General features: G+C 46.3%; 2 protein-coding genes across 9 annotated transcripts in view; one reads left to right on the top strand and one right to left on the bottom strand.

Moving 5' to 3' along the window:
* The window catches only part of B3GALNT2 (beta-1,3-N-acetylgalactosaminyltransferase 2), a 73,624-nt gene extending 69,802 nt beyond the window's left edge, over nt 1-3,822 (top strand). For all 4 annotated transcript variants that reach the window (XM_017347726.3, XM_002717323.5, XM_051820730.2 and 1 more), the window contains 2 exons: nt 1,331-1,497; nt 3,018-3,822. In XM_017347726.3, the coding sequence (XP_017203215.1) occupies nt 1,331-1,465 (135 nt within the window). In that variant the 3' untranslated portion in view covers nt 1,466-1,497; nt 3,018-3,822. The remainder of the gene's footprint in view (nt 1-1,330; nt 1,498-3,017) is intronic.
* Nucleotides 2,542-16,981, bottom strand: part of TBCE (tubulin folding cofactor E) — an 88,387-nt gene continuing 73,947 nt past the window's right edge. For 2 of the 5 annotated variants that reach the window (XM_002717344.5, XM_070055539.1), the window contains 10 exons: nt 15,524-15,600; nt 13,350-13,445; nt 12,756-12,820; nt 12,606-12,670; nt 11,805-11,966; nt 11,111-11,264; nt 9,082-9,150; nt 8,210-8,269; nt 3,002-3,093; nt 2,542-2,790 (listed from right to left, as the gene is read on the bottom strand). In XM_002717344.5, the coding sequence (XP_002717390.1) occupies nt 2,698-2,790; nt 3,002-3,093; nt 8,210-8,269; nt 9,082-9,150; nt 11,111-11,264; nt 11,805-11,966; nt 12,606-12,670; nt 12,756-12,820; nt 13,350-13,445; nt 15,524-15,600 (933 nt within the window). In that variant the 3' untranslated portion in view covers nt 2,542-2,697. Of the gene's footprint in view, nt 3,094-8,209; nt 8,270-9,081; nt 9,151-11,110; nt 11,265-11,804; nt 11,967-12,605; nt 12,671-12,755; nt 12,821-13,349; nt 13,446-15,523; nt 15,601-16,981 lie in introns of all 5 variants that reach the window. The other 3 variants (XM_051820727.2, XM_017347724.3, XM_051820728.2) reach the window with 3 other exon arrangements.

Raw genomic sequence — 16,981 nt, 5'->3', positions numbered from 1 at the left:
GGAATTCTAGGCTCCTGGTTTCAGGCTACCCAGCCCCACCCCAACCATCATAGCCATTTAGGGAGTGAACCAGTGGGTGGAGTATCTCTATATCTCTCCTGCTAACTCTGCCTTTCAAATAAGTAAATAAATCTTAAAAACTTTTGTTTTCTTAGTAAAATCTCTGAGGATTACCATCTGCTGGTTCATACCCCAAAATGGCCCTAATAGCCAGGGATTCCATTCTGGTCTCCTGTATGGGTGGCAGGGGTCCAAGTTTCTGGGCCATCTTCCACTGCCTTCCCAGGCACAAAGAAGCTGGACTGGAAGCAGAGTAGCTGGGTCCTGAACTAGCACTCCAATATGGATGCCAGCATTTTCATGTTCTCTAATTGAAGGGTTTCTCTATGTGTTCCACTGGCTGGAAACAGATGCCAGTTCCTAGAGCAGGAAAGCAGTCTAGTGGCTAAGAACTTGGACTTAGTCTGTAATCCGTCCTGACACTTTGCCAACACTGTGACCTTGAGCAAATTACATAATGCTTTGTTTCAGTTTCTCATTTGTAAGAAGGGAAATAATCCCTACCTCACAGGGTTACTGTAAGATGTAATGTTTATAAACACTTGGTATAGTCTAGTCTGCAATATGATAGTAGCTATTAATACTGCTATATAACCATGTTTTCTTGGTAGCAAATATTAAACTCCGCACTTATGGTTTCCAAGCTTCATGGAATTCCACTGGCTAACTCTTAATCCACATACCCCGTGGTTTCCTTAGTCCACAGCCACTGGATTACAGAGCTGGCCCCTTCCCAGCATGAAGAAAGGCCACCCCTGCCCTTTCCAAGTTGCTCTACACTGGAATCGTTCCAGCCTCATTAGAATACATACAAGCTGCCGCTGGCGCCGCGGCTCACTAGGCTAATCCTCTGCCTAGCGGCGCCGGCACACTGGGTTCTAGTCCTGGTTGGGGCGCCGGATTCTGTCCCGGTTGCCCCTCTTCCAGGCCAGCTCTCTGCTGTGGCCAGGGAGTGCAGTGGAGGATGGCCCAGGTGCTTGGGCCCTGCACCCCATGGGAGACCAGGAAAAGCACCTGGCTCCTGGCTCCTGGCTCCTGCCATCGGATCAGCGCGGTGCGCCGGCCGCGGCGGCCATTGGAGGGTGAACCAAAGGCAAAGGAAGACCTTTCTCTCTGTCTCTCTCTCTCTCACTGTCCACTCTGCCTGTCAAAAAATAAAAAAAATAAAAATAAAAATAAATAAAAACATACAAGCTGCCTGTGTGCATGCTTTCGGTCCCTCTTCACACAGTTCCAGAACTTCAAGTCAGCTTGTGTTGTTTTCCAACAGGACAGCCTGTGGCTGTGTGAGAAGACCTGTGAGACAGGGATGTTGTCTTCCCCTCAGTACTCACCGCAAGAACTAACAGAACTGTGGAGACGGAAGGAGTTGTGCGGCGACCCCTGTCAGTGTGAAGCCACGTAACCGTGACTGGAAGTGGCAGTGCGGGAAGTGTGGTAGGTGGATGGTGAGCTGCGGCAAGCCCGCGGTTGGGCAGTAGACAGCAGGGCCAGCCCTGTTACCTGTAACCAGTGTGGCATTCTTCCCACACGCACGGATGTCCTTTGTAAAAACCACAAATACTATAGCATAAAGAAGCTTTTATCCGTATGTTGGAAGATAAAAGTTCCACATTATTTTATAAAAGAAAGATTTCTAAGTCATGACGCATATGGCTAATGCTAGTTAGTAGTCATCATTACTTATCACTTCTGGTTAAAACTTGGCCGCATTCAGAAAATCTGAGTAGTACATGGAGAATTTCAACTTCAGTGTGAATGGCAGAATAGCTTAATTAGGATAACTGGGGGCCAGAAAGAACTCACAGAAATGCTGTGTGATCATAGGGTGTTTTCTGTGCACTGGTCACTTATACCAAAGTTGGGGATCTCTGAAGTGTGTGACTTGAACTTGACAGAGAGCCAATATAATTCTAAGTTCTGGACCTTCGTTTTAAAGATCATTTCTATAGTAGATTGATTTTGCTGTTGAACTTAAGTCCTAAAGATCACAGTTAGGTACTCCTATTTTATAAAAAAAAAATGCCAAATTCTCGTGAATAAGAAAAAGCAAACACTTCTCAGGGCTTTAGTGCCGTCAGGACTCTGTTTCTTCCTGCCACGGCCCAGTGCTCACCCATGCAAGTGGCATTCATTCCGAGCTGGCAGCCTTCTAGAGAAGGACACGCTCAGTGGAGGTGTGTCTGTGGGAAGGCAGGTGACTGGTCTAAGTACTCTACAGCTAGTACAACTGAGAAGACAGATGATAGCATTTATGTTATGCATAGTAGAGGTCATGTTTCCTTAAGCGTAAGGGACATGTCCCAAAATGAGCAACCAAATCATTTTAGTAACCTTTTAAAAGTAGTATCCATAGAGAATTCCATTATTACTAGTCTTATGGCAGACATTAACTATGTTCAGACTTCATTAGACTAGCTAGTTTCTATTTAATATTTAAATCTACACATGAGATGCAATGATGAACTATAAAAATAAATATGAAGATCAGAAAACCTTTATTATGGTATTATATACAAACCCTAGAAATAGTTTCCTCCCAACAAAACATACATCCTTTGTTTTACCTGAATCATTTATTTCCAGTGAACCCTGGTCATGATACACAGTTTAGTCTCTAAATTGTATTTGTTGGTGTTACCATCGCACTAATAGACAGTCTCCACTTTCCACAGAATAAAACTGCAGTGACTGTAGGTCATTTTCTAGTATAATTTCTCTGCCCGGCATCTAAAATTAGAACAAAGGTTGAGGGAGAGAGGATTAAGACCGATCTAACAAAGCATGTTCTATGTACCCTCCCTGTCAGAAACAAAACCACCGGCACACTGCCTGGTAGACATGTGATCCCATTTGCAGTCAGTGTTACAGGGAGACAGCTGGAATCGCTTGCCAACAGTGGGGAGCTAGGATTGGCTTTGCATTTTGCTGGGCAACTTACTTTGGGACTTTCATAGGACAGCTGAAGTTCTGACACAGGAACTTTGAGAAGACGTGACAGCAGTCCTTTCACCTTTTGAACTGTCATGGAGTCTGTCAAGGAAAAGAAAAATCCCATCAGTTCTCTCACAAGGACAGGTACCTGTAAAACTAGCTCAGTGCCGAGAGCAGGCCTGGAGGGACAGCTGTGTCTGCAGTTTCCTGCTACCCACATAAAGGGCAGAGACGCGAGTTGGCTGACACTGTGGGAACTGACCCAAGTGCCCTTTGACGACACGCTTTCACTCCATTTTAGTACTGTTTGCTGTTTCTTCATTAATCTGAATAAACCAGAAATAGTCATCCCTGCACAGAACAATCAGTGGCATGAAATCATTACATTTTCTCTTTAAACCTTTGTGATTCCTTCCTTACCAATTATTGAAAGAACTCTGGAGGGGGCGTAGGTGCCTTAGCTTCCTCCTTGTAAAATGAACATGTAGACCCCACGTAGCATTGCATTCGTAACTACACAGTGTGTGACTGTGTTAAATACACACCCAAGTGACCGCCAGGCACGGGAGTGGGGCTGAACAGTAAATGCTTTGGTTTGTTCAGAAAACACTAAGAACTTCTTTCCAAAGAGGGTTGTGGTAAATATTGGATATTTTCCTTATGAGAAATATAGTTTCTTTGAAGCTTTAGCTGGAGGTACGGCAATAGTGTGGTGTTCCTACAAATATCACAGTGTATTCAAACAAATATTTTTCTATCAAATCATTTTTTTAAAAGCTGTGTGTTTTTATGCAACTTGTGATAATAAATGTTATTTTAGAATAAAAACCTGGTCTTTTCTTTATGGATTTAATGTACAGATATATTTTAGTTACAATTTTGTTGGTAAATAGGTGGTAATCTAGTCCTTTCAAAGACGTAGGTTTCATTTAGAGCTGGCAGTCTTCTAGAGGAGATGATATGCCCATTTTAGGTGCCTAAATCTATGCCAGAAACAAAAAGTTTGGTCATAAAACAATTCTGGGGCCCATGTTGTGGTACAGCGGGGTAAGCTGCTGCTTGCCACACTGGCTTGCCCATATCTGAGTGTTGTTTCTAGTACCTGTTCCCCCGCTTCCCATCCAGCTCCCTGCTAATACACCTAGGAAGACAACCGAAGATGGCATGACGGTGTGGGCCCCTGCCCAGTGTAGCCATTTGGGGAGTGAACCAGCAGATAGATCTCTACTTCTCTGTCAGTCTGCCTTTCAAAGAGATAATACATCTGCCTACTTGCACTCAGTCTGTAGAAGAAAAGGGTGGGGAAAGGGGGCTGGCACTGTGGCACGGCAGGTAAGTCACCACCTGCAGCGCCAGCATCCTGGCTGCTCTGCTTCCTGTCCAGCTCCCTGCTAGTGCACCTGGGAAGGCAGCAGAGTATGGCCCGAGTGCTTGGCCCCTGCCACCTACGTGAAAGACCTGGAAGAAGCTCCTGGTTTCAGCCTGGCCACTGCAGCCATTTGGAGGGTGACCAGCAGAAGGAAGATCTGTCTCCCTCTCTCCTCCCCATGGCACCATGATTACTTTAACATTCAAAAATATGAACATTGTCAATTACTTGTCTTTTCATCTCCCTATGACCAGTGTTAAAATTTTGGTGTATAAGGGTGTGTGAAGCCTGGAGCTTTATCTGGATCACTCATATATTTGGGCCATCCTCTGCTTTTCCCAGGCCTTTAGTAGGGAGCTGGATAAAGTGGAGCAGCTGGGACACAAACTGGCACCAACATGGAATGCTGGCGTTGTAGGTGGTGGCTTCACCCGCTACACCACGATGCCAGCCCCATGTGTTCCTAAACCTTATGCAAGAAAAGTAATGTTTTTGCCTATCAGATTAGCAAAATAACAAACTATAATGGCTGGAATAAAAAATGAGTAAATCCTTTTGGTGAAATTGTAGGGGCTGTAAAAAATTAGTTTACAGTGGGAAAATGTTTGGATAAACTCTGGTACAAGCGTACAATGCACTATCATGCATCCAAGGAGAAAGAAGGTCTTAAACTGATATTCAGTATGGCTGCCACTAGCCTCATGTTTATGTAGCTTTAAGCTCATAGCTTAGTTTCAACTTCTGTTTATTACATAAGATAATTTTCAAAGAGTTCATGGAATTAAAAAGTTTATTTTGGTTCAAAAAATTTTGAAGTTTGGTGCTAGCATTGTGGTACGGCAGGTAAAGCCACCACCTACCACACCTGCATCCCCTATGGGCACCAGTTCAGGTCCTGGCTGCTCTACTTCTGACCCAACTCTCTGCTAATGGCCTGGTAAAAGTAGCGGAAGATGGCCCAAGTGTTTGGAACCCTGCCACCCATGGGGAGGATAAGCTCCTGACTTTAGTCTGGCTGTTACAGTCATCTGGGGAGTAAACCAGCAGATGGAAGATCTTTCTCTTTGTCCCCCCAGTCTCTAACCCTGACTTGAAATAAGTTAAAAAAAAAAAAAATCTTTAAGAATACATGTAATCTATTGACTTACTGCTGTGTTTATAGGATATAGAACTGATTCTGAATAGCTTAAAGCAGTGTTGTTTTTTTGTTTTTGTTTAGGATTTATTTTATTCATTTGAAATAGTTTCAGAGAGAGGTAGAAGCAGAGAGAGAGGTCTCCATCCGCTGGTTCACTCCTCAGATGGCTGCAACGGCCGAAGCCTCACCGATCCAAAGCCAGGATCCAGGAGCTTCTTCTGGGTCTCCCACGCGGGTGCAGGGGCCCAAGGACTCGGGCTATCTTGTACTGCTTTCCCAGGCCACAGCAGAGAGCTGGATCAGAAGAGGAGCAGCTGGGACTAGAACCGGTGCCCATATGGGATGCTGGCACTTCAGGCTAGGGCTTTAACCTGCTGCGCCAGCCCCAGCAGTGATTATTAAATATAATTTCTGTGGCTAATTTTAATCTCTGCTACTTGTAAATGGAACATGGACATAGTAAGTGTTCTCAGAATGAGTAACTGAATCTCTAGAGACAGGGACACCACTCAGGTGTGCAAGTAGAAGAAAAGAAGGGGATGGGACTGTCACCACAGGCCAGGACTGCAATCCCACACAGGCCTAGACCCCAGTCCCCAGCTCTGTCTCAGTGCCTTCCCAGAGAGCCTGGAGGAGAAAGCCCAACTCAGGCCTAATTACGATATTCTTGGGAAAACAGCCCATAGTGGTAGCAGTCCCATGCATTGATTTGTCTGCAAAGAGAAAGGAAAAATGCAAAGACATCTGAAGCCAGTGCCATCACCTAAAGGTCCTGGTCCTCTTTATTTACGTCGTCGGCCCTAAGAGGGCCTTTACGGACAGTGTGAAGAACTGTAAATTCACTGCATAAAACAAGCAAAAGTACAGATCCCAGAAACAGAAATTAATGGTTAGTAAAGCAAAAAGTGGAGAAATATTGGTAAATTAACATGAACTTGATGCTTCTCAATCAGAAAGGTATTTGGAACACGACCATGGCCTCCCACACGCAGTGTCAGAATGAGCTTGTTTATCTGATACAAGCTAATTTAAAAATCAATGTGAATTTACTGCGCTGACAAGCAAAGAAGGTTCACTGGTCATGCAGGCCAATTTTTACTTCATTTCATCTTCAGATCCTTACTGTTCTACATTTAATATGTTTGTATTTCAGCATTTAGTTATGAACTGAGTTAATCTTGAGAATTCACAGTATCATAGCACACTCAAATATAATTTTTCTTTTGAGTAGAAGCTGAAGGTAAGTTAAATGTTGATCTAATTTACTGCCACCAAAGTATTTATTTTCCACATTAAACTAATTCAGTTCCAACAGCACAAAAATTTTAAAGGTTTTTTCTTCTTTTTTTGAAGTAGTGTTTACAAAGCCCATTTCGGTGCATCTATCAGAAGATAGCATCTAGGGCCGGCACTGTGGCACAGTAGGTTAATCCTCTGCCTGCAGTGCCGGCATCCCATATGGGTCTCTTGTACAAGCAATCATGCTAGGAGCTCTCCTCCACCCTCAAACCTTCAGGTCTCCGATGTTATCAGCTCAGTTAGAAAATGGTTTTAGGGGCCTGCGCTGTGGTGCAGCGGGTTAAAGCCCTGGCCTGAAGCGCAGGTATCCCATATGGGTGCCGGTTCTAGTCCCAGCTGCTCCTTTTCGGATCCAGCTCTCTGCTATGGCCTGAGAAAGCAGTAGAAGACGGCCAGAGTACTTGGGCTCCTGCACCCGTGTGGGAGACCCGGAAGAAGCTCCTGGCTTCGGATCAGCTTGGCTCTGGATATTGCAGCCATTTGGGGAGTGAACCAATGGAAGGAAGACCTTTCTCTCTCTCTCTCCCTCTCAAATAAATAAAGAAGACGACAGCATCTGAGAATGGTGCCTGCAGGAGCTCTGGTCAGTACGGACAGGATGTAAGAGTCACAGATGTCGCAGTGACTCACAGTCCGATTCACTAGGACCTGCTCCCTCTTCTTGAGGGGAGGATAAGAACGACCCTACCTGCAGGCTAACGACCTGAGCAGTACACAGCAGTGGGCTGGGGGCATTCCTCTGAGCATGTAGGGGTTTCCAGTTTTAATAAGAGTTATAGAGAGGCAGAGACAGAGGTTTTCCATCCACTGGTTCACTCCCCAGATGGCCGCAACGGCTGGAGCTGCGCCAAGCCAATCCAGAGCCAGGAGCCTCCTCCGGGTCTCCCACGCAAGTGCAGGGGCTTAAGGACTTGGGCCATTTTCACTGCTGTCCCAGGCCAAAGCAGAGAGCTGGATTGGAAGAGGAGCAGCCAGGACTAGAACCGGCGCCCATATGGGGTGCTGGCACTTCAGGCCAGGGCATTAACCCGCTGCACCACAGCACTGGCCCCTAAAACTGTTTTCTAAATAAGCTGATAACATGGGAGACCTGAAAATTGGAAGGGTGGAGGAGTGGTTCTAGCATGAGTGCTTGTACAAGAGACCTTCCAAAAGCTCCTCAAAAGTATGTGTTATGGAAAAGCAATGCCTAGATTGCAAAAGATTTTACACAAAAATAAACTTACCTTTTTTTTAATTTCATTGTTTCAAAAAGTATCTGCATGTTTTAGAACATGTAAGACTAATGAAAACCTCTAAGTTCTGAGGTCCAGACTTTGAGATATGAATTGGGTGTTTTCATTCCAGTCGACTCCTACCTGGGCCAGTGAATAGAAATACATGGAAGGAAAAGAGGCTCTCATTCATACCTGGCAGTTGTTTCTCCAGGACTTTCTGATCCATTTCATTAAGATATTTTATCTTCAGTGCTTTAAAGAGAAAAAGGGAAATGGCTAATTGATACTATGATGAGGAATTACATCATACAAACAAGTTAATGCAGCTGTTCAGTATAACTTGGATCAAACCTATTAAAGAAACAAGTCTTGGGACTGGCGCTGTGGCATAGCAGGTAAAGCCACTGCCTGCAGTACCAGCACCCCATATAGGCGCTGCTTCGAGTCCTGGCTGTGCACTTGTGATCCAGCTCTCTGCTGTGGCCTGGGAAAGCAGTAGAAGATGGCCCAAGTCCTTGGGCCCCTGCACCTACGTGGGAGACCTGGAAGAAGCTCCTGGCTTCAGATCAGTGCAGCTCCAGCCATTGCGGCCATTTGGGGAATGAGCTAGTGGATGGAAGACCCCTCTCTCTGCTTCTCTGTAACTCTTCCTTTCAAATAAATAAATTAAAAAAAAAAAAAAAAAAAAAACAGGTCTCAATGATTTGAAAATCCCTTCAATTCGTATTTCCATATATTTCCATGAATCAGCAACAAAAAATAGCCAGACCAACATCCTGTGGCTTTCTCTCTTCCCCTCAGTCTGCCTTTGCTGACACTTCTCACACGTGAAAAGCCAGCTCTAAAGTCAGGCCGCCAACTCACTACTCAGATCCTTCCCCTACTTGTAACACGTTGGGTTTAAAGCTTGGGAGCTGCAAAAACATCCAACCTAAGAACTTAGATCTAATGGTTGAGAATTCATCATTTCTCACAGACTCAGGCACTGACCTAAGAGAAATACATCCCCATCCGGTCATTGCTATGTACATTAGCAACAGGCTGTATTTGAATGTGGGACTCACTTAGCAGCTGGTTTTTGAGCATAAATGGTTGTTGTATCTGGAATTCCGCATCCTCAGGTGCACCATATTCTGTTTAAGAAACAAAAAGAAATGAATGCTAAACCAAAGGCCTTGCAAGGAATTAGTCTACAGGTGGGTGTCAGCAGAGCCTTCTCCCTCCCCAGGATACTCTAGCATCAGCAGGAATGCTAAGCTGTGATCTGTTTCCTTTTATGCAGTTGTTAGAAGAGTTAGGCGGCCACACCTCCAAGGGTGGAATCCTCTGTCACTTGTGTGCCACCTTCTCGTTCCTCAAAGGCCGACGGTGCCCTGACTCCAACTAGCAAGATACAACTGTGCTTGCACATCGGCGAGCGTCTGTCCAGCTTCCCCTCTGCTAACAGTTTCCTTTCTTGCTGCGGCCTGAGGGGAATGTCGGGTACTGTGGGGACACCAGTCATAGGACACATTCAGCAGGTTTCTGCCAGGTCATGCAGTACTAGGCTGGGTGGCAGGGACACCACCGCACACTAACTCCTGTGCCTGGAGTGCACACCCCTGCTGTGTTACAGGATTCCCCAGTGAACGCCAGCAACCACAGCTGCAAGTGGACATCCGAAAGCACACAGGAAATGGAATTAGGAGTTTACTTTGGTACCGAAAAAAAAATCCGTGTGTAGTTTTTTCATAACATACATTTCCATGTATTATGGAAAAGTTTATACAACTTGTAAGAGTACAGAAGCTCTTAACTTTTAATTCCATTTTCCGTGAGCCTTTTGAAATAAGCCATAGTAGTGAACACTATATATACTACGCTATTTCCTAAATAAACATACCAGAGATAATGTATATAATTTGTGAATTAGATAAATTAATACAGCAATTACAGTAGACTAAAAAGTTACATGAATGTGGTCACTCAATATCTTCCTGTGCTTTGACCTTTTCACTTAATGAGAACTGCAAAGCCTCTCTTCAGCATATCTGAGTCGCCAGCGTCACTGTGCTGTGGCTTTGGGGCCGTTAAGTAAAACAGTGGTTACAAGCACCGTGACACCCTGACAATGCAGATGGCTACTCAACTACAGGGCAGGTAGGGTATATGGCATGGACCAAAGGGACAAAGGATTGATGCGTGTCCTGGGGGAGAGAGCGTGGGAGAGCTCAAGACTTCATGCCAGTCAGAATGGCCCACGATTTAAACCTGGAAGCCAAGCGTTAGAGGAGGAGGATCTATTGTTACTTTCTCTTGCCTTAGGCCAACCAGCCAGATTTCCTCTGCATGCCCCCACCGATCTGCTTCCGCCTTTGGCATTCTTAGCCAAACGACCACAGTGCCCCACTGCTGCAGCAGAGCCTGCCTGTCCCTACCCCCACGTGATTTAGAATTCACCTAGAGTGGCCAGGAAATTGGGCCAGCTAATGGAGTAATTTGAAAGCAATTCCCAAAGGCGGCTTTTCTTCCTCAAAGATAATGTTCCAGCCTGAAGCGTTTATGCAGTGAGCTTCTTGCATTAGGAAATATATAAAAAAGAAAATCACATAAAAGTGAGATGTAGAATGATAATGAAATCAAAACAAAATGGGAAAGTACATCACGGACAAAGACTCAGGAGGTCTTAGCTTCCAAGCCCGAGGAAGCACCCTCCATGGCAAGCCCCCAACACGCCCTCGGCACCACAGCCTGGGTGGGAGCACCCACTCTCAACTTCCCTGCACCGTAGTGAGCCCTGGGAAGCTGTAACAGCCAGGCACCTTGGTGTGCTTCCCCCTTCCTGGGTGAAGAGTGTGACCCACCGCCTGCAGCTACCCTCTCTGGTGAACACACGCCACCATGAGAGGGACTTCGATTTAAGGGGCGCCTTCCCTTCCCTGTGAACCTACATGGGCTGCCAAGTTCCTGCCCAGGGCTGCTCATCTACCTGCCTGCCCCAAGGGGCCTACAGTCCATTTAAATGAGGACAGGCCGAAAGCAGCAGGAGAACCTCCCTCGATACCCAGGGGCAATCTGGCCGGTGGAGAGGCAGCCCCGCCCCGCAGTACGTACTAAGGCAGAGTAACTGGAACCTGGGGTGCGCGGCGAGGAAGTCTTCACTGGGCCTGTTTTTGTCCGGATCCTGATGCCCACCAGCCTTCTTCCAGTCACTTCCGAAAGCCTTCCGGTAGTCGAGCTCGGCTCCACGCCTCTCCTCCGGCAGGACCTAGGTGGATAGGAGGGGCAGGGAGTGCACTGGTAAGGCCTTCTCCAGCGAGTTCCGTACGGGCTTTCACTCCCCGCCCTTGCCGCTGGCCGCTGCACTAACTCCGACCGCACTCAGGAGTCTCACTGAGAGGGAGAGAACGAGCACGTGTCCATCCGAGCCAGTTCCCAGGGTCAGCCTGGAGGTGCCCACGCAGGAGGAGCTGGCTGACTCCAAGAGGCGGCCCCGGCTGCCGGCCAGGGGAAGAGGGGCCGAAGCAGAGGAGGGAGGCTTTCCGCCGCCTCGGCCCCCAGAGCACCAGAGCATGCTGCGAGCACCAGAGCATGCTGCGAGCACCAGAGCATGCTGCGGGCCCCAGCCTGCGCGCGCGGGGGCAGCAGCACAGCAGGCTTCTGCCGCAGGAGTCTTCAGTGCCCTTACCAGGGCGCAGCGCGGCGGGATCGGCCCGTATTCAAGTAGGATTTCTCTCCATACTTTGTGATAACCTATTTTACAGTCTGAAAGAGAACCCCCAAGCCCCGGCCCGAGGCGGGCGCCCACCTCGCATTTGTTCAGGGTCTTCAGCTGACCGATCTTGGCGATGATGAGCTGCCGTGTGGTCTGCGCTTCTTTGCTGTCTGGGCTTGCGGCCGTCAGGGGGTTCCTCAGGCAGGACAAGGCCTGCAGCCTCTGTAACTTCTCGAGCTCATTGATAAACGACCACTAAACCCACGAAGGGAAAGAAGAAAAGCATCATGTTCCAGGCCACTCTGTCAGTGATCTGAACTGGCGACAGAGAAACAAAGCCCCAGGCTCTAATCTGAGGCTGGGAATTCCATCACATACGAGCACCACACTAGCAAGACCACTTGCTCTTGCTCCATTACTGTGCCATTTAAAGAGTGTGCTTTGGGGCCCGCGCTGTGGCGTAGGGGTTAAAGCCACCGCCTGCAGTGTCAGCATCCCCTAAGAGTGCCGGTTCCAGTCCCAACTGCTGCTCTACTTCTGATCCAGCTCTCTGCTGTGGCCTGGGAAAGCAGTGGAAGATGGCCCAAGTCCTTGGGTCCCTGCACCCGTGTGGGAGACCTGGAGGAAGCTCCTGGCTACTGATCGGCACAGCTCCAGCCACAACGGCAGTCTGGGGAGTGAGCCATTGGACAGAAGGCCTCTCCAACTCTGCCTTTCAAATAAATAAACCTTTAAAAAATAAATACAATTTGCTTAAATGGGAATAAAACTAACTTCTTGATATTTCGACTTCCTAAGAGGAGTTTCACTGTTTTTAACAGAAGGAACCTACCAACCCCACCAGGAGAGTGCACATCAGCGGTGAGGTGCTGTGCACACTGGAGACGCTCTTACTTGGGATATCCGGTTGTCGTTTACTACAAGGTACTGCAACGACGGGAACATAGATGTTTTGCACCCTAGAAAAAAAGGAGAAGGAGGTTACACAGAGGTGAAAGAAAGAGTTCAAGGATGGGTGAAGGAAATTTTATTAATCTTACATACCAATTTCAGCATCCGGAAAATGGATGGAAGAAATCCCAGTGTTAGAAAGGATCAGTTGTTCTAATCTGAAATTTAAAATGTTAAATCTTACTACACAGAACAGTATGAAACGCCATAGGCTTATCAACCAGACTAGCTTTCTAAGTTTTCCCGCACACCCTGAGATTCCATCCTTTGGGAATGCTTCGAACCCACAAAGTCCATGGCAGGAAATGCATAGAGACTCCATGCTGCATCCTAATGATGCCACCATCCTCTAACAGCTCCGGGAGCCTGTGGCTGAGCCAGGTGCCAAGTAGTCTCAGAGGACAGAGTCATGCACGGTCTTACTTCCCCAAGTGTAATGAACAGAGACTGGCATTCTCACCAGGGTCAGCTCAGTCATTCAGCTATCGAGTACAGACATAGTCTACATTGTACATGGGTTGCAAGTCAAGTCTCAATGAATTCAAAGAAAAATTCTCCAAAGAGAATTACTCAATTTAGGAATTCCATCATCATGTTTCTGATAAGAAAGTATATATAGCACACAAAAGTTCATTCACTAACAATGTATTAAGCATGAGCAAAATGGGCATCTTAGGTACAGATTACCTGGGCAGATATGCTATCAGAAACAGCTGATTCTCATCAATTGATTGATTAGAGGAAAGGTCTAATAACTTGACCATCTGTAGAACATCTGTAGGCCTGTTTGGAAAATAAATTTTTTCAACTTGAATCACCTCTTAATTATCTCAAAAAATAAATAAATAAAAAGCCCTAGGACAGCGGCATTTGGCGTGTGTATGACTATAAGGGTAACCTGGGGGATCCTTGTGGTGCGAGGTTCCTGACTACCTGTCACTGTCTGTGACTCTAGACCAGTTTTGCCACCTGTTCCCAACCGGGGAAACGGCAGTAGACTCAGGTAATCTCTATTACTACTACTTTTTGTTGTTGTTGTTAGTTCCAAGAGTTTTCTTTTTTTTTTTTTTTTTTTTAAGAAAAAAGTGATCTGTACCCCCATATTCATCTCAGCACAATTTACAATAGCTAAGATACAGAATCCAACCCAGGTGACCATCAAAAGAGGACTGCATAAAGGAATTATGGTGTGTATATATACACTGTGGAATACTACACTGCGGTAAAAAATGAAATCCTTTCATTTGCAAGAAAATGGATGCAAATGGAAACCATTATACTTAGTGAAATAAGCCCGTCACAAAAAGACAAATACCATATGGTCTCTCTAATCTGTGGTAACTAATAGAGCAGCTAAAATGCAATCTATAGGAGCAAAACTGACACATAAAGATGCGTTGATTTTGATCAGCCTTTGCCTTGACTGTCAAGGAACAATTTTTTTTTTCTTCATACTAATCAGAACTCTTAGTGTAGGGTTAATTTTATGAGTATAAAAGTTATCTGAAAACTTGACCTCTCTAAAAAGTAAGAATGGGAAAGAAAGAGGGAGGAGAAATAAGGACAGGAGTATGGGTGGAAGGAGGTAGGGGGGGAAGAATCCTGATGTTCCTAAATCTGTATATATTAAATGCATGAAGTTGCATTCCTTAAATAAAATAATAGAGTTATTTCCAAGAGCTTTTTTTAAAAAATTTATTTATTTGAAAGGCAGAGATACAGAAAGAAAAGGAGAGAGAGAGAAAGAGATATCTTCCATCTGCTGGTTCACTCCCCCAAATGGCTGCAGCAATCAAGGCTGGACCAGGCAGAAGACAGAAACTTCTTCCAGGGTCTCCCACACGGATGCAGAGGCCCAAACACTTGAGCCATGTTCCTCTGCTCTCCCAGGCCATTAGTAGGGAGCTGGATTGGAAGTGGAGCAGCTGGACTGGCACACATATGGGATATTGGCATTGCAGGAGGAGGCTTACTCTCCTATGCCATAGCACTGGCCCCTCTATTCTAACTGTATGTGATTCTGTCTCAAACTGTTTTTGAAAATACCTGTGGGGCTGGTATTGTGGTGTAGCAGATAAAGCCACTGCCTGAAATGCCAGCATCCCATGTGGGTACCAGCTCAAGTTCCGTTTCCAATCCAGCTCCCTGCTAATGCGCCTGGGACAGCAGTGAAAGATGGCCCAAGTTCTTAGGCCCCTGCACCCACGTGAGAGACCCAGAAAAAGCCCATGGCACCAGCCCTGGCTGTTGCAGCCATTTGGGGAGTGAATCAGTGGATGAAAGCTTTTTCTGTGATTCTGACTTTCAAATAAATACATAAATCTCTTTAAAAAAAAAATACCTGCATTTGCCCATATAATGAATGAAATCATCATGTACAACAAAAGCTTATTAAATTAAATCCTTTAATAATTTGTTGTAAATTTTCCCATGCTTAAGTTCATTTTACATAGTAATTTAGTGATACTAATAAAAAGATTAGGCAACAACACATCTACTTCAGAGAACAGGCTTTTCCATGCACTTTAGTACACTAGCCTTAAACAGATAATTAAAAATATTATTTAATCCCTACAACATATCCTGTAGAACTTCCACTTAGAAACAGCAAATTAAATATATTTATGCAAAACTTAGAAAATTCATGATTTCATGTATATTTTATTCAGGGCCTTAATGATTCCCCTTGATTCAAACCAATCAGTGACGTTTCAGTTGACATTTGAAGTTGGGAAGGCAGTGAGTAAGTATTTTTCTAACTGTTATTTGCAAACCCTTCAAAAAAGTAATCATATAATTGAGACCATTTACTTATCCAGAATGACTCAATGGTGACCTACACTTAAATCAAGTCTTGTTACCTTTCTGAAATGCAAATATTGTCAGACTCCAGGTAGAGCTCCTCCAGCACGGGCCACGCAGAGGCACACTGGAGCACCTGGAAGGGAACGCAAGTCAGGGGGACGGCCTCCATGGCCGACTCCTGCCCCGTGCCCACTCCCAGCACCCGCACGGAAATTCAGTTGCTGTTCCCACAACAGCACCTCAAGCACGTTAAAGGCCTGCATGTAACACCGCAGCACAGAGCCACCGCGGGAGGTGGCACTGCCCGTCGGGGTAAGGCAGTTACAAAGTGAACTGGACATGCTCACTGTTCGCTTAGCCAAAGGAAGGAAACTGAGGGTAAGCACCTGTTCTCAATTCTAGATGTCAGCCTGGGTTTGCAAAGAACATACTAGGCCGAGAAGATTTCTCAACAACTGCAAATGTTCTTACTTCAGCGTCCCTGCCCTCTCTACCACCGGGTGCCCTTCCTGGAGAGGGAGGAAGCGCCTGACAAGGAAGGAGCCGAGGCAGGGAGCACCATGGCTGCAGGCACATTAAGGACACAAGTTAAAGGGCGGAGCTGGGGCGTAGCAGGTAAAGTTGCCGCCTGCAGTGCTGGCATCCCATATGGGTGCCGGTTTGAGACCTAGCTGCTCCACTTCCAATCCAGCTCTCTGCTATGGCCTGGGAAAGCAGAAAATGGCCCAGGTCCTTGGGCCCCTGCACCCACGTGGGAGACCCAGAAGCAGCTCCTGGCTCCTTGCTTCAGATGGGCACAGCTCTGGCTGTTGCAGCCAATTGGGGAGTGAACCATCGGGTGGAAAAACCTCTCTCTCTCTCTCTCTCTGCCTCTCCTCTCTCTCTGTGTAACTCTTTCAAATAAATAAATCTTAAAAAGGGGGGGGGGGGGCTGCCTCTGTGGCATTCCATGCATGAGCTGGGGATGGACTTCTGTGCACCAAGTTTGGAAGTGGATAAGTGGATAAGCCTGGATAAGTGAAGTCAGTAAACCCCTGAAGAAATAGTGCCAGATAGGTGCCCAATGCTCCCGGGCCAAGGACCCACACATCCACTTTGAACCTTGCCGAATACAACAGTAGATTCTAGGAGCTAAACTGCAGATGAGAAAAGAACGTGAGAATCTTTCTTTCTGCCACTTGGCTCCTGCTCTAGAAAATCCTGCAAGTAGGCTAAGCTTCTGCCTGAGGCACCGGCATCCCATGTGGGCACTGGTTCAAGTCCTCTTCTGATCCAGCTCTCTGCTACGGCCTGGGAAAGCAGTGGAGGATGGCCCAAGTGCTTGAGCTCCGGCACCCACCTGGGAGACCCGCAAGAAGCTCCTGGCTCCAGCCGGGCCCAGTCCCAGCCATTGCATTAGGGGAGTGAACCAGAGGATGGAAGACCTTGCTCTCTATCTCTCCCTCTCTAACTGCCTCTCAAAAAATTTTTTAAAAAATATTGCAGGAAAACTCAGGGAGCTAAAAGCTCAATAA

The sequence above is a fragment of the Oryctolagus cuniculus genome, chromosome 13 (assembly GCF_964237555.1).
Source record: "Oryctolagus cuniculus chromosome 13, mOryCun1.1, whole genome shotgun sequence".
NCBI lineage: Eukaryota > Metazoa > Chordata > Mammalia > Lagomorpha > Leporidae > Oryctolagus > Oryctolagus cuniculus.
The sequence above is the reverse complement of the archived record's forward strand: the minus strand, read 5'-3'. Positions and strand labels throughout refer to the sequence as shown.